This window comes from Lithobates pipiens, unplaced genomic scaffold (genome assembly GCF_037356315.1).
Source record: "Lithobates pipiens isolate NorthernLeopardFrog02 unplaced genomic scaffold, aLitPip1_a1.2 Scaffold_25, whole genome shotgun sequence".
Classification (NCBI taxonomy): domain Eukaryota; kingdom Metazoa; phylum Chordata; class Amphibia; order Anura; family Ranidae; genus Lithobates; species Lithobates pipiens.
In genome coordinates this window covers 9,926,190-9,951,726 of record NW_027507787.1, presented here as the reverse complement: position 1 = coordinate 9,951,726, position 25,537 = coordinate 9,926,190, and the positions used below count along the sequence as shown (strand labels likewise).

At 43.9% G+C, this 25,537-nt stretch overlaps 1 protein-coding gene across 1 annotated transcript in view; it reads right to left on the bottom strand.

Annotated features, from left to right (window-relative positions):
• Positions 1–554: 554 nt before the first annotated feature.
• The window catches only part of AP3M1 (adaptor related protein complex 3 subunit mu 1), an 83,773-nt gene continuing 58,790 nt past the window's right edge, over positions 555–25,537 (bottom strand). Inside the window, exons 5-9 of the mRNA XM_077454042.1 lie at positions 12,310–12,395; positions 5,203–5,336; positions 4,431–4,638; positions 2,318–2,462; positions 555–1,583 (exon numbers count right to left, since the gene is read on the bottom strand). Coding sequence (XP_077310168.1) covers positions 1,483–1,583; positions 2,318–2,462; positions 4,431–4,638; positions 5,203–5,336; positions 12,310–12,395 — 674 coding nt within the window. The 3' untranslated portion in view covers positions 555–1,482. The remainder of the gene's footprint in view (positions 1,584–2,317; positions 2,463–4,430; positions 4,639–5,202; positions 5,337–12,309; positions 12,396–25,537) is intronic.

Genomic DNA, 25,537 nt, shown 5'->3' with positions numbered 1-25,537 from the left:
TGTCTGTACATCTAGCTACCCCCTCTAATGCATTTGGTTTTCCTGTAGACATCTTGTCTGATTGCCAAGATTCCTGCACTGATAACTCAATACCAGCTCCCACTGTACTCTATAGAGATTACTTGTAATCTGTGGTGCAAAGAGGCTGTTACAGTGATCAGCTACCTCTCACTTGCAACAGATTTTCGGAAAAGAAGCCTTGGGGCCAACTCACACCACATGCAGTGTTTTTTTTTTTTTTTTCTGAATGGAGTAGGTTATATGGTTTCCAATGGTATAGTTAACACCAGCGCAGTAGATTCCAGAAAAAAAAAAAGTACAACACTTTATTTTTTTTCCCTGCACAGAACTGTACTGGAATGCAGCAGTACAGTGAAGGAAAAAAAAATTTGGAAACATCAAAAACTTGTTAAAGCGCATGCAGAAAAGCAGCTGGAAGGCTTTCTTGTGGTGTGAACTGGCCCTCAATATGCAAGTATCTTAAAGAAATAATGGCTTTTAGAATAATATTCAGGTCATATAACCCTAGCATACAGTCAAGGACAGCAGTACACTTACAAGATGGGTAGATATTTTTATTTTATACAGAAACATGTACAATTTATTTTCCAAACAGTGATGAAAAGTAATTAATTTTGGCTCCTTATATCTACTTTTACATAGACAAAAAGCATTGCTACATAAGCCCTTGTATAAACACGATGGCCCCGGTTATATTAACACATCACTTTTTTAAATAAAAAATAAAATTTTCTAAAATAACAAGTTTTCTATACCAGCTTGTTGCTGATGGCACTGGTGAAAATTTCCTTTCACTGAAAAAGGTCTGTTTGCAGTCGGAGCCTCTGTCAGTGAAAGGGTTAAGGCAATAATTTTGGTCATAAGGAAGGCAGGAATAACCAAGACATCTGGTACTGAAGGGCATTGTGGTCCGCACTTACACTAGGTTGTGGCACTAAACACACAATACTCAATTTTATGGGTGCACCATAAGGAAGAACTAGTGTTGTACCTGATGAAGGACATTGGAATTACAGTGTTCTGGTTGCTTGGGTCAGATCAGGATTCAGTGGAGACATGTACTCAGTGAATGGCGCTTTTTCTTTGTATGTCATTTATGGAGACCATCAAGCTGCATTTTGACAGCTTGGGGTAACTGAAATATACTATTACGGATGTAATATTGTTTACCCCCTAGAATAGAGCCGCATAAAGACAATCCCAGAGTAAATCTGCTGGCCACCCTTGACAAGTCATAACATTATTCAAGGTAATCCACACACCAATATGAATCAAACATAAATGCGGTCAGTTAAATAAATTCCATAGTGTTCCCTTTTTCTATTTCATTATTATTGTCAGTTCTAATATGGACACCTTCCACAGCCTTGTCATTTACCATAAACTTTTTTCCCGGGCGCACACAAATTTTGGAAACATGACGAAGGAAATATGTCCAAACTGCAAGGCCATGAGTACGTGTTATGTGCGCACCTGGAACTTTCCTGCTTTGGTCAGATACTTCACTCCTTTGAAAGGCTTGTATCTCTCCCCATACATGTCCAAGCGGTTCACCTTGAGCCCTGCAGAGTAAATAACATGTACATTTAGCTAGAGAATTCCGAGTCTTGCTGAATACCAAGGTAACAAAAAGTAGTATTCCACACAAATCGGCATCCTAAAACGCATACAGATGATGATAGAGTATTTCACATACAGTGAAACACTAACAGGGCCTGCATAATAGGGTACTCTTTAAAAGGTAAATTCACTACCCTGCTTTTACATTAAACTGGTCTATGCATCTAAATGGGGAAGAATGGAATAAAATAGAAATAACACCAAATATGGGGAGGTGCAAAAGCCAGCCCAAAAATGATGTGGAGGGCTGGTTTATACATTGTACCCACCCGATGCCCAGCAACTTGGCTGATAACATTTGAAATGCTTTACATATCAGCACAGGCATCATGCCAAATATAGAGAAATCCTTGAGCTACCAGGAGACTGTCTAAAATATGAGTCTACAGTCAATTTGTACATTGTGTTTCTATATGACTCTAGTGAATATTGGCATAGCCTATGATAATCAGGCTTCATCTCTAGTATGGTGCAGAGTGAGATTGAACTCTGTTTTTGGGGAAAGTTTTCTAGAATTATGTAAGTGTACAGAGGTATTTAGGGGGCTACCCAAAACTATGTGCCTTCACTCCACCTAATCATGCACATTTTACCTTTGGATTATAAGTGTAAATGTCCAAAAATCCATAAGAACAAAACAAAAACACTTTCAGAAACTATTTAAAAGGGAACTTACCTGAGATTGCAAGCTGTTGTATCTTAAAGTGGATGTTTAAGCTAGGGTTTTCTTCTGGTTTTGGGGCCCCTGACTGTAGAGAGATGATTCCTTTCAAGTTGGGAAGCTTCTGTGTGTTTATTTTACCAATGTCCCACTTCAAAACCTATGTACAGAATATAACTATATTATTTACAAAGCACAAGAGATTTGTAAAGGGCTTGTTGGAAACACAATATGTGATAAAGATTTGCACTTTCTACTGGTGGAAGATCCTCTGCAATAAATCCCATTCAGGTCAAGGCTTGGTAGGGAAAGCTAAGATTGGTGCTAATGGCTCTCTTGAAAGGGGGTGCAAATTACACAAATGCTCCTGGATATGGGAGCAACGCTGCTTTTAGTGTTCAGAGTACAACATTCCCTAAACTCACAAATTCTAAGGAGTACAAGAAAAGGAAAATCAGAATGAAACTCTAGTCGAATACATATTTTTTTTTTTTCTAGTAGAGAATAGAATAGGGATTGGGCTAGAGTCATAATCTGTTTTTGCCATCACCTGTGTCCATACTGAAGGAATTTACTTCCATTGTCTGTACTGGTGATGGTGGTCAGGAAGTAATAGGAAATCTAAAATGACTAGGAATAGAGCTAAATCTACTTTGTGAACAGCTCTCACAATAGAGCGCGCTCTTATTTTTATATCTCCAGAAAAGGAAATTGCATATTATTCCATTGGTGACAAAGGCCCCAACCCATCCCTACCATTTCTGAAACTGGGGAAAAAAAAAAAAGTTTGGCACAGACTTTAATTCTAAATTGACTTCAGTGTCCAAAATAGTATAATTCCGATTTCTCAATTTAATCTAAATTATTACCTTCTATCTGGCCTGAAAAAAATCATACATGATAACTTCTAGTATAATAACTGTAAACAACTTATCTTATGGATTCTTTCCAAACATCTGATTCTAACAACCCCCCCAAAATGGATGTACTTGTACATCCTTGGGTTAAACTAGGACTATGGCATAAACCTGTTGTTATTTTGCTTTTCAGCTGCTGATTCCTTAAAATGTAAAAGCCATCCCAGCTGCTGTTTAGCCACAGAATTGCTTTTACAGGTGATGGGAAGTGTAGTTTTTTGGCATTCCACAAACGTGCAATTTTAAAGTGTAACATGTCTGGTATCTACTCAGCATAACATCTTTTACATTGTATCAGCAAATTGTTATTATATAGTGTTTGTGTGCAATAAAATTCATTAGTGTATCTATTCCAAAAAAAAAACTACGCAAATAATGTGCAACATAAAAAAATGGCAACACTCCATATTCTTTAGTCCTCTGCTTTAAAAAAAAAAAAATATATATATAATGGCATTTTTGCATTCAGTTTGAAGTGCGAGAAGCTATGAAAAGTGACCTCAAACTATGGCCAAAAGTCACGTGATGTATCCCTCTGCTTTTATCAGCAGGCCCATTTCCAGTATAGGTATAGCCAATTTTGTATTGCACTAGGGAAATTTCCCTTCAATTCCTGACCCAGAGACACAACAAAGTTAGAGAGAGTTCCCCAAATGGAGGGGAATTACCATCTGACAGTTGTTCCCTGAACAGGTATGACCATTGGAAAATTTCTCTTTACCTCTTGCAACAATTTTGGATTTCCTCTCTTGCGAGGTGACAATGGTCACCAGTACAATTAGAGAAGTTTATCTTCCCAGTTTACAGCAATAAAAACCTTGATAGAGGATCTATTCATTCAACATCTAAAAAGGTTTTGGCATGAGGTACTATAGCAGCACTTTTCCCAGTCCAAATTCTGCTGTACGGGGACTACAAGCGGCTGCTACCAAGTCATATTCAGATACTTACACTGCTTGTAGATGAGAAGTATTTATTGATATAAAAACACATACAGAGACTGCAATCATTTAGCATCTGCCTTAAGTTCTAATTTAAAAGAAAGTCCTTATTGCTGGGCATCTCACAACAGGCAGAATATTTAAGTCAGGCTTATATTTGCTATTTAGCACAACAGCTGGTAGGAAGTTGATTACTACCTCCATAATAACAAATCATGTAATACGGCCAATCCTGACTTTTACCATAAATCAATTAGAAAAGGGACTTACTCTGGTAACCGGATCAAATATGTAGGTTCCTTGGTTTGGAGTGAGGTTCATGTTCAAGACAACTTTTGGCATGTGAACAGTTACTACTATACTTTCCAAAGGCTTGCCCATGTTCTGCTTGGGCCCCACAGTCACATCAAATCTTCCACTTGAGCTGTTTTCTTGGAAGACAATGTTGTGCTTTACATAGACAGGAATGGCAACCAGGCTAAAGGAGATGAAAAATAATGGTAATTTGTGAACACCACATACCCATTTTTACCAAAGCTCATTGTATAATCCTGGTACACATGGAGCTGCGTGCTGGAGGGTCAGTCCACCCAAAAAAAAGCAATTCAGTATTGCCTAGGTAGGGAGTTTAATCAGCCAGTTTCCTGTGTCATTTAGGGACTGTGGAGGGTAGATTCTTACACTATGGTGTTTGGAAGTTCCATCCCCATTGAGGAGTGCCCCTGTTGATGTAGAAACGTACCTGCAAAGTAGATTCAAGTCTTTAAAATCTGCCAACCCCAATAGCAGTTTTAGGTGGTATGATCCCATAGTTACAAAAGAAACCTTGACTATTTTTATTTTAGTGTGATTTTCTAGGTGAAGACCTTACACTACAAGGCTCCATGTTACGTTAATGCCCACCAATGTAAAAATGGAGCAAGAGTGCTTTTTAGCACATTAGGGTGCAATTATAGCCTATTCATTTAAGGGCCTGCCTTAACGCAATGCAAAAATATAAAGGGCACCTAAATCTTTTACGTAAGTAATACATTGTACTTACTTTTGTGAACTAACACGATAAGACATGAGTTGGAAATTTCCATCTGGGGGAATGAAGGACATAACTTTTTCGGATTCCCAGCGTTTATATCGGACACAGGGATGGAAACTGACATCATCCAGGAGACGTGGATTCTGAAAATAAGGAGACGGTAAAACAGAACATTACTGACAGGGGCATGCGGTCCTCCTCATAAGCACTACTATTTTTCACATATTAAAAAAAAAAATTAAAAATGTGACATTTTGTAAGCATTTTTACAGCAGGGTAATTACTAGCCCAAAGAGTCAGTTATACTGGAATTATTCTCTGGTTTAGAAACCTCTAAGGCATGCTGGGAATTGGGATCTCAGTGTTCTTAGCGCCCACCAATTAAACATTCATGAGAAGAGTTCATTGGCTAGTTCCCCATGCAGGCACTGTTCATTTTATCTTCCAGTAACAGACCATTTTTATTGATGCTCTGGATAAATAGCCTTCGAGGGTTTCATGTTTTTTATCATCTGGTTCAATAAGCCTTTTAATTAGGATTTGGGAAAATGGCCTTCATAGGGTTTAGATAAAACAACTAAATACACACACACAAAAAAAAAGAATCTGTCCCTTCATTCCTGAGGTTTACACAACCTAGCCAAACAGCACACGTAGCTTTGAGACCTGACCTTCAATTAGACCAGTGAAGGAGAAGCAGAAGACTCATGATCTCTCGCTTGCTCGTTGGCATGATCACTGCAGCACATCGGATAGGCTCTTTGTGCTACTTCTAACTATACCTGTCAGCTCTGTTGTATGGGGGACTGTACAAGGCTAATATCAGATCAAACTCCGGTACTTACACTGCTTGCATTAAAATTACACTTTTTTTTTTTTTTTTTTAAACACTACCCAACATGAACTGGTATAATTTTCACCTAGCCTGTCTGGCATGATGGCAAAGGATTTTATTTGCTTCAGGTCCTAACCTTTTTTCCTTCATCTTTGAAGTTTACAGTGGCGGGCACCCACATCAATAGCTACTCATTATCCCCTGATTGGCGTATACATGCTTTGCACACTAGGCACAGCGCCGTGGATTTTGACATCACCTTCTGCGAACCATGTGGAGACTTGCTGTCTGGCACATGGGTTACAGCGGGCTTCAGTATATGGCTACTCCTTATCCATAGGACCCGCTCATGGATAACTGGATTTTTGTACTCACTGTAAAATCCTTTTCTCTGAAGTTCATTGACAGACCAGTGTGCACCTTTAGGCTCCATGCACACTGGAGCTCAAAGGGACGTTTACGTTTTGGGCATTTTTTTTTTTTTTTTTTTGAAAAGCCCATAAACTCCACTCTGTTATCCTATGTGTCCATGCACACAGCGACGTTGTTGGACGTTTATCAGCAGTGGGGTTTATGGGCTGTTTTCTGAACGCCACAAAATCGCATTCAGGAGCAGTACTGGTAACTTGCCCTTGTCAACATGGGGACAAGGTGTTTTGGCCCCCCCCCCCCGAAGCACCTACCCCCCCCATGTTGAGAGCATGCGGCCTGGTATGGTTCGGTGGGGACGACACTTGTCCCCACCCCCTTTCCTGACCGGCTGGGCTGCGTGCTCTGATAAGGGTTTGGTATGGATTTTGAGGGGACTCCATGCCGTTTTTTCAAAGGGGGTTCCCCTTAAAATCCATACCAGACTGAAGGGCCTGGTATTGTCTGAGGGGGGAACCCCACACCAATTTTTTTTTTTTTCATTTTGGTGGGGGGTTCCAATTCATCCTCAGCAGACAAGTCGCACCGCAAGTTGGATCATGATAATCCAACTTCTGGTGTGACTTCTATTCAAATTAATGGGCTCCCATAGGGAACCATTGATTTTGAATAGAGGCAGAGAAACGTGCATTAGCAGAAATGAAAAATGCTGATAAAATAGCGTTTTTTAAAGCAGCATTTTCCTACCAGCAATCAGACATTCAGAATGGCCGTTTATAAGCTCCAGTGTGCATGCAGTCTTAATCTTAACCTTAGGGTTATATCGCCACCTTCAGGAGAGGACTAGGCGGAACATATAAAAACAGAAAAAACTGCACAGTACCACCCAGGGGGCGGTCCTACTATAACTCCTCGTTCTGCTTCCAGCAGCTCAGTTCATCAAAAAGCAGTACAAACATAAATAGGAGGGGGGTGGGTGCTGTGTCCATCAATGAACTTGAGAAAAAATTATTTTACGGTGAGTACAAAAATCCTATTTTCTCTTTCATTCATTGACGGACACAGCACCTTTAATCTTGGCCTTAGGGACGTCCCCAAGCAGTGTAAAAAAAACGAAGGGTGGGAACAACAAGAAAATAAACTCCACCCATAACAAAAAAACTCAACAGAGGAGTTGCAACCTTAAAACAAACGCCTGCAAAACCTTGCAGACGAAGCATGCATCCGAAGATGCGCTCCCATCATATTTAGTGAAAGTGTGAACAGACGACCTGGTCTCCACCTTCCATACCTGGGAAACGGACGCTTGATGTCAGAAAGCCCAGGAGGCACCAATTGCCCTGGTAGAATGTGCTGTGACAGGAAAGGGGGGCGCTCACACCTTATGTCATAAGTCTGAACCATGATCTGTGGGATCCACGAGAAATGGCGGCCAACGAGACCGCCAAGCCCTTGTTCGGACCAGCCACCGATACAAACATTGAGTCCAACCTCCGGAAAGGAGCTGTAGCAGACAGATACATTTACAGAGCCTGGACCACGTCCAAAGAATGCAAAACAAACAAACTCTTAGGGATGTGGCGGCCGAGGACATAAGGATGGAAGCACAATGTCCTCATTTAGATGAAAGAGCGAAACAACCTTTGGAAGAAACGAAGGCTGCAGATGCAGCACTGCCTTATCCTTGTGGAGGATCAAGTAGGGAGACTTGCATGACAAGGCCGCCAACTCAGAAACCCCCTTGCAGATGTAATAGCCACTAGAAAGACTACTTTCTGAGAGAGTGTCAATAAGGGAATCTCCCTAATGTTTTCAAACGGCAGTTTCTGAAGCACCGAGATGACCAGATTCAAATCTCACAGAGGCAGCGGTGGTCAAACACCCTGAACAAACGTACTCACCAATGAATGAGTCGCCAAAATGTCACTGGAAAAAAAAAAAAAAGACAGTCAAAGCAGATACCTGCCCCTTAATGGTGTTTAAAGCAAGTTACTGATCCACTCCTTGCTGCAAAAACAGCAGGATCCTGGAAACCGAATATGTACGTGGACGCCACCCCATCTCCTCACACATAGAGATGTAGGCCTTCCACGTACGATGATTAATCTTCCGAGAAGAGGACTTCCGTGCCCTCAGCATAGTGGAGATTACCGAATCCGGTCCCTTAGCACCTGGCTTTCAGCGGCCATGCGGTTAAAACCAGCGATGGTAAAAAATAGGATGAAGTATTGGACCGTGCAACAGAAGGAACGTCCACCACCATTCTGACTATGTCAGCGTACCAAGGACATAGGCCACGAAGGCCAATCTGGGGAAATCACCATAATCCCCTCCTTCTCCACTCTACATAGCAGACGGGGTAAGAGTTTGAGGGGGGGGGGGCATAAATCAGTCCATAATGCCCCCATGGAGCCACCAACGCGTTTGATGTGTTTTCTTGACCTGGCCACAAACCTCTGTACCTTCTGATTGAGCCAAGAGATCAACATCTGGTGTGCCCCACCTTAGGGAAATGAGCCGAGATGCATCTGGATGCAGCGACCATTCCCCCTCACGACTTAGGTAGTCCGCCTCCCAATTTTCTACGCCCGGAATGTATACGGCCGACAGAGCCAGCACGCGCCGCTCTGCCCACTGCAGGATGTGAGCGATCTCCGGTGTTGCAGCTGAGCTCCTTGTCCCTCTTTTATAGTTGACATAAGCCACCGCCGTGGCGTTGTCCAACTAGATCCCGACTGGACGCCCACTGCAGCCTCTGTGACCACGTGGCAAACTTGGGCCGACTGTACGCCCCAAACTCCCCCCCAGCTGGTCAGGCTTGAGTCCATTGTGATCACCGTCCAATAAAGAGGAAGGAATGACTTCCCTGACCTCCGCCACCAAAGAAGAGAATCCCTGACTAGCTGGCTCACCCGAATTTGAGAATCCAGGGATGTCAGAGATTTGTCCCATTTGGACAGGATCACTTTCTGCAAGACTCGAGTGTGGAATTGAGCATACAGTACCACCTCGAAAGTGGATACCATGAGACCCAGAACTCACATGCAAAAAACGCAGCAACGACCACCTGCGGGACAACAATCACTTCAGCTTGAAGAGTCTGCATCTTGTCTGAAGGGAGAAAGACTCTCGCCTCTGAGGAGTCCAGAATCAAGCCCAGGTACTCCAGGCATGGAGTCGGCACCAACTTCTGGGAGGTTCAACACCCAACCAAAACTGGAGAGTCTGTATGGTGATCGCCACATCTTCCCTTAATTCTGAGGGGGAAGCTGCTCTTAGGAGGAGGTTGTGCAGGTAACCCACAATTGCGATCCATCGTTGTCTTAGCAATGCCAGAATTGGGGCTAGCACCTTGGTGAAGACCCTTGACGCCGTTGCTAGGCCAAAAGGGAGAGCAAATCTTAGAAACCTTTGATGCCTGACGCATATGGGGACATGCAAGTATGTGTCCTTCATGTCCAAGGACGCCAAGAAATCCCCCTGATGAGGAGTGAAGTGACCACGGAGCGAACCGATTCCATCCTAAACCTTTGTACTTTCACAAAGCCGTTGAGGGCCTTGAGATCAAGGACCACACTGATCCCTTCCTTCTTTGGAAATACAAACAGATTGGAGTAGAATCCCTGAAACCTTTCCGGCATCAGCACAGGTACTATCACCCCATGCAGCAGGTCCTGTACTGCCCTGAACAAGGCCTCCCGACGAGCCGGAAGAAGATGAAGGTTGGAGGGAAAAAAATCTGTTTGGCGAACAAGAAAGAAACTATCTTGTAGCCTGATAAAACCAGTTCGCAGACCCACTGGTCAGAAAGAAGGGAGATCCACCGGGCTGCAAACTCCCAAAGGCGACCCCCCCACCCCAGAGTCGGGTGGGGGCAAATCTTCATGCGGCAACAGGATTTGCTCGCAGGCTTGCAAAATCAGGGATGCTTTTGTCCCTCAGCAGGCACCTTGTCGGACTGGGAACACTTACCTGCCGACCCGGGCAGATGAAAAATCTGCTTCTGAGCGAAAAAGGAGGGCCCCTGCCTACGGCATGGCTCCTTACCCTTTCTGGACTGTGGGAGCAAAGTACTCTTCCCCAGTAACATTCTTAATAATGTCATCTAGTGAGGCTCCAAATAGCCTCTCCCCCTGGAATGGCAAATCCACCAGCGCTTTCTTAGAAGCCTGGTCCGCAGACCAGCATTTAAGCCAAATCAGGCGACATAGCACCACAGCTGATACTGAGGCTCTAGAAAGCAAAGGGGCTTTATCTAGGGCTGCATCACAGACATACTTCAGGCCCTGCACCAACTGGTCTGCCAGTTCCACGCAGACCAGGGAAACCTGTTGCTTCTCCAAGTCGTGGTGCAACAACTTAGCCCATTCAGTAAGCGTCTGTTACACCAAGGTCGTGGCTAACACTGGCCTCAATTCTGACCCCACCACTCTGGGGCCCAGGTCCTTGAAGGCAGGGGTCCTTTTCACCGGAATCGTGGTTACCTTATTCAACCTGAATACCGGGGGGGTCAACGACTGGAGATGTCCATTTTTCCAGGAAACTCTCCTCAAAGGGGTAAAGCATCGCCATCCATCTCAGGGCTAAAAAGGCCCGCTGCGGGCTTCCCCACTCCTTGTAAATAAACTTATCAAAATAAGTTAGGTAGGGAAACATCTTAGCAGTGCGGGCCGGCTTGTGAGGCCCAAAAGGGACCGACACCTCTGCAGATGCCCCCGTATCCTCTATCTTTAGGGTATCCTGCACCGCTGTGGCAAGCGCTCCTACTATTGCTTTTTCCTGCGCTGACCTGGAGTCATCCTTGATGTCTGAACGGTTCTGGTCCGCATCCTCTGAAAAGTCAGAACGGGCCACCTGTCACAGCGGGGCCCGAGTCTGAATCAGCTCTTTCCCCAGAAGACGGTGGGGGCGTTTTTACCCCCCTTGCGCCCGCACGCCACTTCCACCCTGGCAACAAAGGACTCCAGGAATGCCGACAGAGTGTCCATAGGCACCGCAGGTGCAGGAGAACCGGTTGCAATAACAGGGATGCCTGGGGAAGAAGCGCCAGCTTCTGACCCCATGCTAACCCACTCTCGCCTGTCACCACTAGGGACCTAAGGCAAACCAAACAATTGCCACTCTCCTAGCTGCCACAGACTAAGGCGCCCCCCCCCCCACAGGACTCACCACCCTGACCCAGGTACTGCGCTATGCTGCCGCCATCCACTCTCTGTGCCAGCCACGAGGTGTTCTGTGTCAGTTTTGCGCTGTTCTAAACTGAACCAGCCACCCAGCGCTAGAGTAAAAAAAACTGAATCTACTAGAAAATGGCCGCCTCAGCAAAAACATCTGAGAGCGCCGGGAAAATGGCCGCAGTTAAGAAACTGGTTGTAGCTACAACGAAATGGCCGCGGCGTCCAGTCCCCACATGGCAACACACAGATATTCAAAAGGTGGCGATATAACCCTAAGGTCAAGATTAAAGGTGCCGTGTCTATCAATTAACTAAAGAGAAATCTGTGTTTTCTGAAGTGCACTCAGCTAATTCAAATTGGCTGTAAAGTTTTAATCTTTCTGCATTTGGAACACTGACTATTCTTTTTACTTTGAATAAATTCCTTCATGTTTATACTGACATTGTGGCACATTCACAATTATAGTTATCCGAGACTGCATGCTGTGAGTTCACCTCACTACAACTTACCCCCCAAGTGCTGGTCTGTTTGGAAAGTTTGCTTAATTAACAACTTATGAAGATTTCGTCTAATATCAGTTTTGGTGGATTGACATTTAAAATGACAAAGCTACTAATAGACTCACAGCTGAAATCTAAACATTGCTCTGGTCCATATGGAGAATACAGGTACGGGAGTTGGGAGTAAATATTATAGAGAGGAAACATACAGTACATATATAAAGCCTTATTTTACCATAAAAGACAGGGTAAGGTCAGGCATTCCAGTCATCTTGACACAGGCTTCTACAACTCCCTGGATCTCGGCAAACACAGTGGAACCTGAAATGAGGGAAGAAGCAGGAAACAATTCATTCAGCTTAAAGGGTTTTACTGTATAAGTACAATTCAGAATCTTAAGTGGGAACTTTATGTATGTACAATCACAACAGAACATCAAAGTTCGTTTTTGAAAAACTGCAGCTCTTGGTTAGATACACGTGTTATATTTAGGCTCCTCATGTCTCTAACAACCAGAAGTGTACAGATGATGTCTACATGGTGATCCCCTCCTCAGCCGTTACCTGCTGCTCTGTTCAGTTTGATTAACTGGCAAAGAAAACATCTCCAGACTCACCTGAGATTTTCTAAATATATAACAGCATCCCAGTAATTCCTTAACTTGTGGACCAAGCTGTAAATCTCACAAGTTACATCTTCATCCCATGCCTAAAGCAGTTACCGGTAAGTTCCAGACCATCCCCTGAAGCCCTCACCAGTATTTGTGTACTTTTTTTTTTCCTGCAGTCAACTTACCAGGCGGGTTGACACTTTCTCCTCTTCTCCCACTGGTGGCATTGTTCCAGGACTGATTAGCGGTCACAAAATGATATGCAAGCACCACTCAGATCTGAAGGCAAGGCCGACTTGTGCAATAAGACGCCCCCCCATGAGTGCGCCAACAGGCAAGGCCCACAAGAAATGGGCAGAATGACAAGAGAGTTGTTCTGTTATGAAGAAGAGGTCTGTCAGCACTGGATGGAGGAGTAAGTTGGGGACACACTGGAGCATGAGAGTGTAGGTAGATTTTTTTTTTTTTTACATGGGGGGGGGGGTGGAGTTAGAGTTCCACTTTATAATACACTACAATAACAGATTGCCAGTTTTACAGAACTTACAGCTCACATTGCATCAGATAGGAGCAGATGTGTTATGGGTAACAAAAAATACTGATGGTAATATTCTCGGGGGAGAGGAGAAAAGAGTAAAGCAGAATTCCCTTTTAGGTTGAAGTTCTGATTTAATACAATCTGGACTAGTTTTAGTTATTTTATGATATCTTTAACATCAAAATGCTGGTGACAGTACTTTTCCCCCCCATCATATGCTATGTTCACTATAATGGTAACAATTTGAGCTTAACACCTTCTAGCCTGGCCTATAAAAGATTGACGGGCGGGTAGAGCTGCACGGTTCTGGCTAAAATGAGGATCACAATTTTTTTGCTTAGAAAACCATATATATATATTTATTTATTTATATTTTTTTTTTTTTACATACCATCACGTCAGTGTTCGATAACCGCCACACCAGTTATACGATAACACTGTACTGTACTATGTGTAAAAAAACAAAAAAAAAAAAAAAAAAAAAAACACATACATTTTTTTTGTATTGACCAAAGTGTTTCCTATGTACTAAATAATAAAACACCGATTTGGGTTATTTTCACCAAGGAAAAATTCCAAGTGTGACGGTGATGAAAACTGGCCTGGGGAGGAAGAGGAAAAAGTGCCCGGTATTGAAGTGGACAAATGAACAAACTATTGTTACAGTGAAAATACCATTTAATAGAAATGCATAGATGTAATAAAAGTTATCCATTGTTGAGATATGCGTGAAAAAGAAAGAAGAAAAGGAGAAAAAAAACAGAAAAGGGTAGGACCTTGGGAAATGTGCCAGGTGTTTTAAATCGAGTTACTATCTTTTAGGTTATAGCTGTTGATGTTATAATTTTATATGTGCCTTGGGTATTACAGTGAGGGAAAAAAAAAAAAAGTATTTGATCCCATTCTGATTTTGTACTTATGCCCACTGAGGAAGAAATGATCAGTCCATAATTTTAATGGTAGGCTTTATGTAGAGGGCCTTCTGAAGATAAACATCTAATGATTCAGAGGAGAACTGGGTGAAAGTAAGTGTTGTGGTCAAATGAGACCAAAAGCAACCTTTTTGGCATCTACTCAACTCAGTGTTTGGAGGATAAATGCTGCTTATGACCCCAAGAACACCATCCACACTGTCAAACATGGAGGTGGAAACATTATGCTTTGGGAGTGTTTTTCTGCTAAGGGGACAGGACATCTTCGCTGCATCAAACGGACGATAGAGAGGGCCATGTACTGTCAAATCTGGGGCAATAACCTCCCTCCCTCAGCCAGGGCACTGAAAATGGGTGATGGATGGGTATTCAAGCATGACAATGACCCAAAACACACGGCCAAGGCAACAAAGGAGTGGCTCAAGAAGCACATTAAGGTCCTGGAGTGGCCTAGCCAGTCTCCAGACCTTAATCCCATAGAAGACATGTGGAGGGAGCTAAAGGTTCAACCAAACGTCAGCTTTGAAACCTTAATGACTCGGAGAGGATAAAGTCAGCAGGGGATCAAATCTCACCCCTCCCCCTTTATACTATAGCCAGGATTTTCTAAAGCTTTAGTAAAATAGGATCAAGTTTCACTGTATTCAATTTGAAACTATTTTTTTTTTAAATGCAGTGGCCCCTGCCTTTTACTGTAGCTACTAACCTGGCACACCAGATTTGCAAAGTAGTAACTTAACTGCAAAGAGGCAGCGAGTGGGCAACCCCCTACCATGTATAGTACATACCAACCCACATGCTCTCCAGCACTGGGGGTTGCTTTGAGAGAAGACCCCACCAATCAAAAAAAAAAAAAAAAAAAAAAGGTACCCCCTTGTAATAAAAGCAGTGATTAGTGCTGATTTGCACCAGGCTCTTGGGCACCCCTGTTGTCTAGAAGGGTTACTGTCATGAAATCAGCAAGGAACTCAAGGATGTCACTTCACCAGTGTTCCCAGCTTGCTTAAGGCTCCATTCACATCTTGGTATTCCATTTTGCCACAATTCTGCCCACAAATCGCAAATGCTGCAAATCGTGAGACACCCTTGCGGTCCCCGCTATTTTGAATGGCAAATTGCGGCGTGATTGTGCCGTGGTACAAGAATTTATTTTGGGCATCGGGCTTCCCATGCTTACACTATTGAACCCGTGATTCCTCAGGAGACAAGCGTGGCAAAAATCGCGTCACGATTTGGTGCCATTCAAAATAGCAGAGATCGCAAGTGCGTCCTGCGATTTGCAGTGTTTACAAAATCGTGGAGATCACTCCCGCAAAACGAAACGCCAAAAACCAACCATTCTCTTGCCAGGATTCTCTTTGCTTTGCAGCCTTAGGTTTAGAAAGCAGAAGCTGGAGAGACTCGGGTAGGAAAAAAAATAGGTGTCTCTGGATAAGGTTAATGTAAAAAAATTAAATGTTATTTTATTAACTTGCACCACTAAATAGATCACCATTGTTAGTTCACCAAGACCAACACTCTGAATTGCATCACAATCAGGTTTGCAATTTCTCCACATGGACAAAAAAAAAAACTGAAATTGCAAACATTTGCTGGGTTATACAGGCACCGACAGTCAGATTTCCTGAATTATAAACTGCTAGGAAATGACGGCAAATCTGCAGATAATCTCAGTTGTCAAATGCAGCTGGATTTACCAGTTTCTTTTTTTATATATTAATATGCCCTTATCTGTCAGGGTGCCAGAGAGATAATGCAATTAAATGTTATCAGCTCTGTCGAGGCCAGGAAACAAAGCCTTTATACACAAATCACATTTAGAGATTTAGAAAAAGGACTTGGGCCTAGAGGTCGACCGATATGGGTTTTTCTCTGGCCGATGCCGATATTTAGAAATCATGGCGGCCGATGGCCGATATATGATGTCGATATATGTTAGGCCGATTTTTTTTAAAAATTTTATTACATTTTTTTTTTATCCCCCTTCATCTCATAAAACAGACACCTTTCCCACTGGGCGTTTTTTTAGGCGCTTTTGGGCTAAAAAAATAGCGCCTGCAAAACGGCCCCCCTGCAGCCTGTGTGAAAGACAGAGTGCTTTCACACTGAGGCCATGCGCTAGCAGGATGTTAAAAAAAAAAAAAAGTCCTGCAAGCAGCACGTTTGGAGTGGTGTATACCGCTCCTCCACCACTCCTGCCCATTGATATTAATGGGCACCACTGCCGAAGCGTATGCAATGCGATTTGGCAGCGGTGCTTCCCGGGCGCATTTAACCTCTTCTTCGGCCGCTAGTTGGATTATATGCGCCCCACTAGCAGCCGAATATCACCGCTAAAATTATGGTAAAGCGCTGCTAAAACTAGCAGCATTTTACCATCAACGCCTGCCCGCTCCAGTGTGAAAGCAGCCTATAAAATAAAAACCGGCAGTCAAAACTTTTGGATGAAAAAAAAAATGGGCTAACTTTACTGTTTTTTAGTTTTTTTTTTTTAATAATTTCGTGTATTTTTTCCCCAAAAAATTGCATTTGAAAGACCTCTGCGCAAATACCGTGTGACATAAAATATTGCAACAACCGCTATTTTATTCACTAGGGTCTCTGCTAAAAAAATATAAGTGATTTTCTGGCAGAAAATACAGGATTTTTACTTGTAAGCAACAAGTGTCAGAAAAGATTAAGGGCCGGTTCACACAGCGAGGCGATGCGAGGCGACACGGCTCGCCTCGCCTCGCTCCCGCAAGTCGCCCCCGTTCTGTACAATGGAACCGTTCTGAGAGGAGCGACTCGAGTCGCTCCGACTCAGAAAAAAGGTTCCTGTACTACTTCGGGGCGACTTCGGGGGCGACTTGCATTGACTTCTATACAGAAGTCCTCTGCAAGTCGCCGCTGAGGTCCCCGCAGGTCGCGGCGAGGCAAGTCGGAGACGCCTCGCCGCGCCTCGCTGTGTGAACCGGCCCTTAGTCTTTAAATGGTTAAACTGAGAACTCTACACACTGAGTTGAGTTCATTCATTGAAGTGTAAACATTGTATCTTTTTGCTCTTTTCTTGGCAGACTGCCCAGAGAGGAGGAAAGTCGTTTCTATGAAGACTCAGGCAACTTGCATTGACTTCTATTACAGAAGTCATTTCCAAGTCCCGCTGTTCTAAATCTGCCTTTTTATCAGCTCAATCAGCCGATGCCGATTAATTAAAAAACGGAAAATATCGGCCAATAGATCGGCTGGTCGATATATATCGGTCGACCTCTACTTGGGCCCCTTTCACACTGAGGCGTTTTTCAGGTGCTACAGCGCTAAAAATAGCACCTGTGTAATGCCCGAAAAAAACCAGCCCCTTCCCCTCCAGTGTGAAAGCTGGAGGTCCAGGGGTGCGCCGTGTAGAGTGCCAGGGTCCAGGGGTGCGCCGTGTAGAGTGCCAGGGTCCAGGGGTGCGCCGTGTAGAGTGCCAGGGTCCAGGGGTGCGCCGTGTAGAGTGCCAGGGTCCAGGGGTATGCCGTGTAGAGTGCCAGGGTCCAGGGGTGCGCCGTGTAGAGTGCCAGGGTCCAGGGGTGCGCCGTGTAGAGTACCAGGGTCCAGGGGTGCGCCGTGTAGAGTGCCAGGGTCCAAAACTGGGTGAGAGGGCCATGCGCCAGGGCTTGGCGGATTGGATTCTTCCTTTGGACCTTGTGTTTGACATATGTGATCTAACCTCAATAATACCTTTAAGAATCATTACCCACATTTATACATGTTGTTCTCTAAATGCATAAAACAGGTCTGAACGTGCAAATGTGTGAGGCCAAAAATTCAGTTGTAACCAAAATAAACTTTGAATTGCATTTCAATGACCCTCAAGGCAGCTTAATACTGTTTCCTAATGCACTAAAAACTAGGAGTTTTAATGTATACATGCAATTTTCTTTGCAAAAAAAATAAATAAAAATGTGTCTGCTGTGAACCAGCTCTTATAAGCTGTTTGCATCAGTTATCTCTGTTTCACCCAGTTTCATGGAGACAAGTGAATAAAACTGGTACAAAAGATAAACAAAGGTATTGCAGAGTCATGGTTGGTTTTCCAGTACAACTTGTCCATAAAACCGGTTTGTCTGTTATAGGCAATAGTCCTTACAAAGCCCATGTGCTGCCACCAACAATAATACGGTGTCCACATGTGCTCCCTCACCCATTAACACTCATATACATAACCTCACCTCTTACCTACCTTCCTGTGTGGGTTTTCTTGACACAATAGAAAAACAAAAAAACACTAATGTTTGCTACTACCCTATAGATCAAAACACCACTATTCAAGCTTTGCCCCTTCTATTATCATTTAGCCTAATTAAAGGCTAGCCAAGCCCCAATTACAAGATGTTATTACCATGAAGTTAAGAACAGGTAAATCCTGACTTACAAAAGATATGTGAGATCCTTTAAGACTGCACAGCGACCTAAATCCCAATGTTCAGATGAACAAGAAGATAGATAGGCTCCCAAATATAAAAGGCTTAGATCATAAAAGCTGAAGGGGCATAACGAGAGCTTGTGTGACAGACGTATGAGTGCTGCCAAAGCAAACTTGTTTTTGATGGTCCAAACTTTGGGGGCTCCCTGTTTTATAAAATCAAAACATACCTGCTTTATTAGAAATCATGCAATATTATTGTAAATAATTCATTTGTAGTTCATTTGGTCTCACAACTTCCAGTAGAGGTAGTGAGTCAGTCAACAGTAAATGGCTCCAAACAGGCTTGAGACAAACATACTCCAAATAAAAAGTTAACGAAAAAAAAAAATGGGCAGACTTGACTGCAATCACGCAGTCTTTTTCTGCGGTCACGTTTCTATTTGTTTACAGCTTTTCTTTATATATGATGATGATGTTGTAAGAGCTGACTTATAATATATCTATAGTATAGCATCAAGCCATTTCCTTTGTTTTGCAAAAATGCATTATATACTCCTGGTTAGTACATCAAGTGCTTTAAATGTAATTTGGATACACAGGAAACTGACTGACAAAGATATTGAGAATTTTTCCTCTGGTCCTAACTGCCTCACCCTGAAGCCATACCAAGGGTTTGGAACAGGAAGTTAGCTGATCTAAAGCTATTGCTGTCATCACGAGGGGAGCAAGAGAGTCACCGATTTTTTTTTTTATTTCAGGTATAGCGGTGTCAATTTACTGATGCATGAAGCTTATTGATGGTACAGTCTAAACTTATTATAATTCACGGTGAAGCACGTTTCACGTGGACAGGTTTTCAAGGTTACAAGTGGGTTTAAAATCCATTTTAAGCCCCACCAACTTATTCTCCTTCATGGTAATGATTAAACTGAAAGAATTTTACAGTGGATGCGATTTTTGTTTAGGAAAGTAAATTCACTCCAAAATCAAATGCTAAAAAGCAAACATTTTTTGCGGTACCTTTGTCACGCAATGGAAAGTGCTGTTGAGAACTTTCCTATGAATGATCGTATGAATGTTTATTCGATAATCTACTAGTATGTAATCACCTTAACCCGCAAATCACACCCTTCCCATTGTGTACAAGCGCTGCCCCCTCCATGATTGCCTACCATATCAGAAACCACACACCGCTCTATACCTTCTACGACTTCATCCTAACTGTCAATTATGCCGGTTATACTTCTACCTCCAAAAGCTGATTGGAAGGGTGGATAAAAATCAAATGATTTATTTATTTTTTTTAATCATATTTTTTTTATTTCAATCCGATTTTTTTGATTTTTATCAAATTGATTTTAATACAATGCTTTTGGAGTAAAAATGTATCTAAAGATAGTTTTCTATTTAAGATAAATTAATAATTTAGTTTATTCAGTGTATTTTCCAGTGTAAAAGACGACCTTTTACACAAAAAAAAAAAAAAAAAGAAAAAGGCCCAAAAAGGTCGTCTTATACACCGGGTACAAAATGTGTGGATGATGGATGTGTGGTAATAATATATGTAGCTTTGGCTACATACAGTATACACTGCTGAGCCAATCCCGGTGAGCAATGTATTCCATTATTGAATACAGAGCCTGCTTGGATTGGAGCAACAACTTCTGCCAATCTGAGCAGGCTACATACAGTAGCCTGCTCGGATTGGCTTTGAGAATCAGAGAGACATGGGCTGATGATGTTACAGCCTCTGCCAATCTTAGTAGGCTTTGTATTACTGAATAGAATACATTGCTTGCTATGTATGGCTTAGCCCGGTATGGCTCCAGCAGGAAATAGGAAATATGAAGTCTCGGGTGGGGGCAATCGTCCTATATGGTTAGTATAGGCAAAAACTGAAAAAAAAAAAGGAAGCAAATATGGTAGTTATGTAGCATGAAGCTGTATATTCTGCAATATTTAAATTTTTGGTAATTTCATTCAATGAATCTAAGCTCTGCAAGCTGAGATAACATGTACTGTGCATTTATGAATTCACACAATTTCACACTAACTATGAGATAAAACAAAGTTCAGAAATATTCCTTTTCCCATTGTTTTGCAAATCAATGTACACTACAAATTGTATGATTGAATGGGTTCTGATATCGGTGTTTTACTAAACTGACAGCTTATTCTAAATGGGAAACCTTCATTTTGTTTGCAAATATTAAAGATTTGAACTACCAGCAAGAATAAGTCCTTACATTTAAAGAGCACCTGTTATTTCAGATCCATCATGGCAGCGCCTGGTAGCGGGCATCCACTCACCTGCTGCTGCCACATCCCTCACCTTGATGTGTCACTGCCGCATCACCAGACATCCCATTAAAGTGAATGGGACTGTCGGTGAGTCAACAGCAGGTCAGAGGAGGAGCAGCTGTGGGACAGAGATGACAGTTGCTCTTTAAAAATTATGAATTAAAATAGAGTTGATTTAAATCAAGCCTTTTGTACTAGTGATTTAAATTAACTTAATTTAAATGAAATCCACTGACCGACCCTACTGTTACTTAACCCAACCTTTGTAAAAATCTGAGTGTGAATCCCCCCCACATATTCCCACCATTTTAAATGTCAAAACACTGCAGTTACCGGATTTAACCTTTAATAAAACCAATGTGCTGCGCTATGCAAACAAATATTTCCTGTGAATTTGTGCAATAATAAATATCCAGTGCTCAATATTAATTGACGAAGTTTGTAGTACAATATGATTCCATTCCATACATGCATAAAATGCTATTGTGCTAACATATACAATAGTTATAATGACACAATTTGCAAACTTATTTTATGTTCTATCCCATATGTGCACTAAAGCACTAAATAATAAAGTCCATCAAATTGATATGCTTAAGGGTTTTCAGTTAAAAATTGATTCTTGTAATGGTACTTCAAATGTATTCAAAGTGGCAACACTCTTGTGCTCCCCTATGTAATTCTCCTCACCTCAGGGCGTGACCACACAGTTAAAAGGGATTGTAAAGTAAAAAATGTTTTTTTTTTTTTTTTAAATAACAAACATGTTATACTTACCTCCACTGTGCAGCTCGTTTTGCACAGAGTGGCCCCGAACCTGCTCTTCTGGGGTCCCTCGGCGGCTGTCTCTGCCTCCTCCCGCAGGTACTTCTCACGTTCATGCGAACTCCCTCGCATGGTGAGAAGCACCTGCGGGCACGCTCCCATGATACAGCCGGCGGCTATAGCCACTTGCTGTATCACACGGCCCCACTCCCCGGCTCTCCACGTCAGTGGATGTGATTGACAGCAGCGCGAGCCAATGGCTGCTCTGCCCTTTCATCCATCCACTCCAGTCAATCAGCAGCCAGGCTGAGAGGTGAAGAGGATGGCGGGGGCGAGCGTGGGATTTTCGAGGGGTGAGGTAAGTAAAACGGGAGGACTGGGGGCGCAGGCAGTGTCAGATGTTTTTTCACCTTAATGCATAGAATGAAAAAACATTTACCTTTACAACCCCTTTAAGTTTGGTCAAACAGCACTGTTGAACCACCCCTGGGCTCTGATGTATGAACTCTGCAGGTTCCTGAGCCATTCTACAATTGTATCCTCGGTGCACATATAAGGAAAAGCTACATTGTTTAAAACCACATTTATAAAAAAAATATTGATCAGGGTACTCGCACATCAAAAGGTGCTTGTAGCACACCACTCTAACACACAGATCTGTATATAACCCAAATGAGGTCATACATCCGTTGGTTTATCTGCAGCTGATGTGCAAGTACCCTGTTCAAGATTTTAAATAAATGTGCTTTTAAGCCTTTCGCTGCCAGGCCCTGTGCTCCAGTTTTTATACTCAGGTAGCTAGACCATTTTTGCAATTTTTCCTTTGTTTTTTATTTTTCACTTATAGCTTTCAGGATTTGTAAAAGACCCCCCAAACTTTATATTTTCTGAAAGCACATGATAAGTAGAATAAAAAAAAGAAGGTGCTACTGATATTTTAGACCTCCACGGTATTTGTGCAAATGTTTATCAAACCAATATATTTGCAAAAAATACACTAGAACCATTAGCAGCAGATAAAAACACAGCAAATTTTACAAAATTCCTATTAAATATAAAAGCTCAACCTGTATTGAGTGAAAAAATAAATATCTGTAACTTTTAAATTGCGCCTTTTTGCGAAATGGTGAAAATTGAACAGATGTAAATATCCAAATTTCTCGAAAAATCTGAAGGTTTTCATTTTTCCCCCTCACAGCTTTCAGAATTTGTCAAAGACCCCCAAAACCATATATTTTCTGAAAGCATATGACCTATAGAATAAAAAGAAGGTGCTCCTGATTTAGACCCTGTGGTATTTGCTAGGGATGCACCGAAATTTCAGCCGCCGAAACATATCGGCCAAAAATTTGCCTTTTTGGCAATTTGCCGAAAGAAAATTCTTGCAGATAATAATGCTGAAAATGAGGAGGGGCCTCACCAGGTGCCCCACCCCTGGTGCCGCCCATTACGGGGGTATCGTTCGGCTTTGTGGAGGAAACTGTACAGAGCGGCTTTCCCTCCCAGCTCCGCCTCCCGACACCTCTCTCCGAGTTGCTCCTGCAAAGTATGTTAAGTCCGGCCGGTATACAGATTTATTGGAGGCACGGGCTGTGGAGTTTGCTCCCCTCCTCCCATCACTCAGCACTGTGCATGGCGATCGGTGATAGAAGTGTCTGCATGTGGGAAGATTCTGACATCTGACACCATTTCTGCTCCTGTCTTCTGTCACTGTGCAGTGCCATGTGATCCTCTCCTATCTCTGTGTTCTACTGCCCAGTGCCTCTGTATGACCGGAATGTGCTTTGTAGAAGGTAAATGAAGTACAGTAATCTTTCCGGCATCACTTGCACACTGTTAACTCCTCACACCCAGCACTTTTCTTCTCTCTGGTTGCTTGTCCAGCTCTCACTACACTCACAGCCCCCCCTCCCCCCTTCATCCCCAGCATTTCTTGGTCCACAATCTATTCCTCTACCAATCTTCTTAACCCTCTGTATGCTCTAGTCTGCAACTGTGCCAGCCTCAGAATCCTGCCAGCTTTCCATATTGCTCCTTCACTCTGCCAGAACTTTTTTTTTCTTTACTTCACTGCAGGGATATAACTACAGTGGTCACCATTGCGACCCAGCCTGAGAGGAGGGGCAGCATACAGAGAAACCAATGTCTTCCATGTTTTTCCTGCAGCCACTGAATGCCTGCAGGAGGGAGAGGAGGAAAAGTTGGCATTCAGCAGCTGCAGGAAGAACATGGGGAGCATTGGTTTCTCTGTATGCCGCCCCTCTCCAGCTTTTTTCTGCTGCCCGTGGGCCCCTCAGCTCTCTCCTGGCCCTTCTGTGATCTTGCCCAGCAACTTCTCTGCCCCCCTACTGTTCTCTCGCCCCCCCCTTTGCTCTTCTCTGATTCCCCCCCGTACTCTACTCTGATTCCCCCCCCCCGTACTCTACTCTGATTCCCCCCCCCCGTACTCTACTCTGATTCCCCCCCCCCCGTACTCTACTCTGATTCCCCCCCCCCCGTACTCTACTCTGATTCCCCCCCCCCCGTACTCTACTCTGATTCCCCCCCCCCCGTACTCTACTCTGATTCCCCCCCCCCCCCCGTACTCTACTCTGATTCCCCCCCCCCCCCCGTACTCTACTCTGATTCCCCCCCCCCCCGTACTCTACTCTGATTCCCCCCCCCCCCGTACTCTACTCTGATTCCCCCCCCCCCCCGTACTCTACTCTGATTCCCCCCCCCCCCGTACTCTACTCTGATTCCCCCCCCCCCGTACTCTACTCTGATTCCCCCCCCCCCCCGTACTCTACTCTGATTCCCCCCCCCCCCGTACTCTACTCTGATTCCCCCCCCCCCCCCGTACTCTACTCTGATTCCCCCCCCCCGTACTCTACTCTGATTCCCCCCCCCCCCCCGTACTCTACTCTGATTCCCCCCCCCCCCGTACTCTACTCTGATTCCCCCCCCCCCCGTACTCTACTCTGATTCCCCCCCCCCCCGTACTCTACTCTGATTCCCCCCCCCCCCGTACTCTACTCTGATTCCCCCCCCCCCCGTACTCTACTCTGATTCCCCCCCCCCCCGTACTCTACTCTGATTCCCCCCCCCCCCGTACTCTACTCTGATTCCCCCCCCCCGTACTCTACTCTGATTCCCCCCCCCCGTACTCTACTCCGATTCCCCCCCCCCGTACTCTACTCCGATTCCCCCCCCCTTCCCCCCCCCGTACTCTACTCCGATTCTCCCCCCCGCACTCTACTCCGATTCCCCCCCCCGTACTCTACTCCGATTCCCCCACCCTCTCTACTCTGATTCCCCCCCCCCCCCGTACTCTACTCTGATTCCCCCCCCCCCGTACTCTACTCTGATTCCCCCCCCCCCGTACTCTACTCTGATTCCCCCCCCCGTACTCTACTCTGATTTCCCCCCCCCCCTACTCTGATTCCTGTGCTGCTCTCCTGTCACCCTGTACTGTCTCCTGCCCACCCCCAGCTCTGCCAGGTTCCCCCCCTCCCATCGGCTGCTGTGGGGAGTATGTCAGGATGGAGAGCAGGGAAGGCTTCCCTGCCTGAAATGACAGATTAAGTTATCTGTACAAATCACTTACTCTGTTCATTCCTGGACAACACAGACAACACAGTTTACTATGCTACCACACCCACTTTTTGCCGTGGTGCACTACTCGTGCCACAGGTCAATCTCCCCCCTTAAATGTCCCTCATTCTCACCTTCAAAAGTTGGGAGGTATGCACTGGTAGGCTGCTGGGCACTGGTGAGGCCCAGTCAGGCTGCAAATGATGGGCACTGGTGAGGCTGCATTGATCTCCTATACCATGTCCCTGGTCTCTGACCATCTCCTGTACCATGTCCCCAGTCTCTGACCCTCTCCTGTACCATGTCCCCAGTCTCTGACCATCTCCTGTATAAAAATATTTTTAAAAATACAAA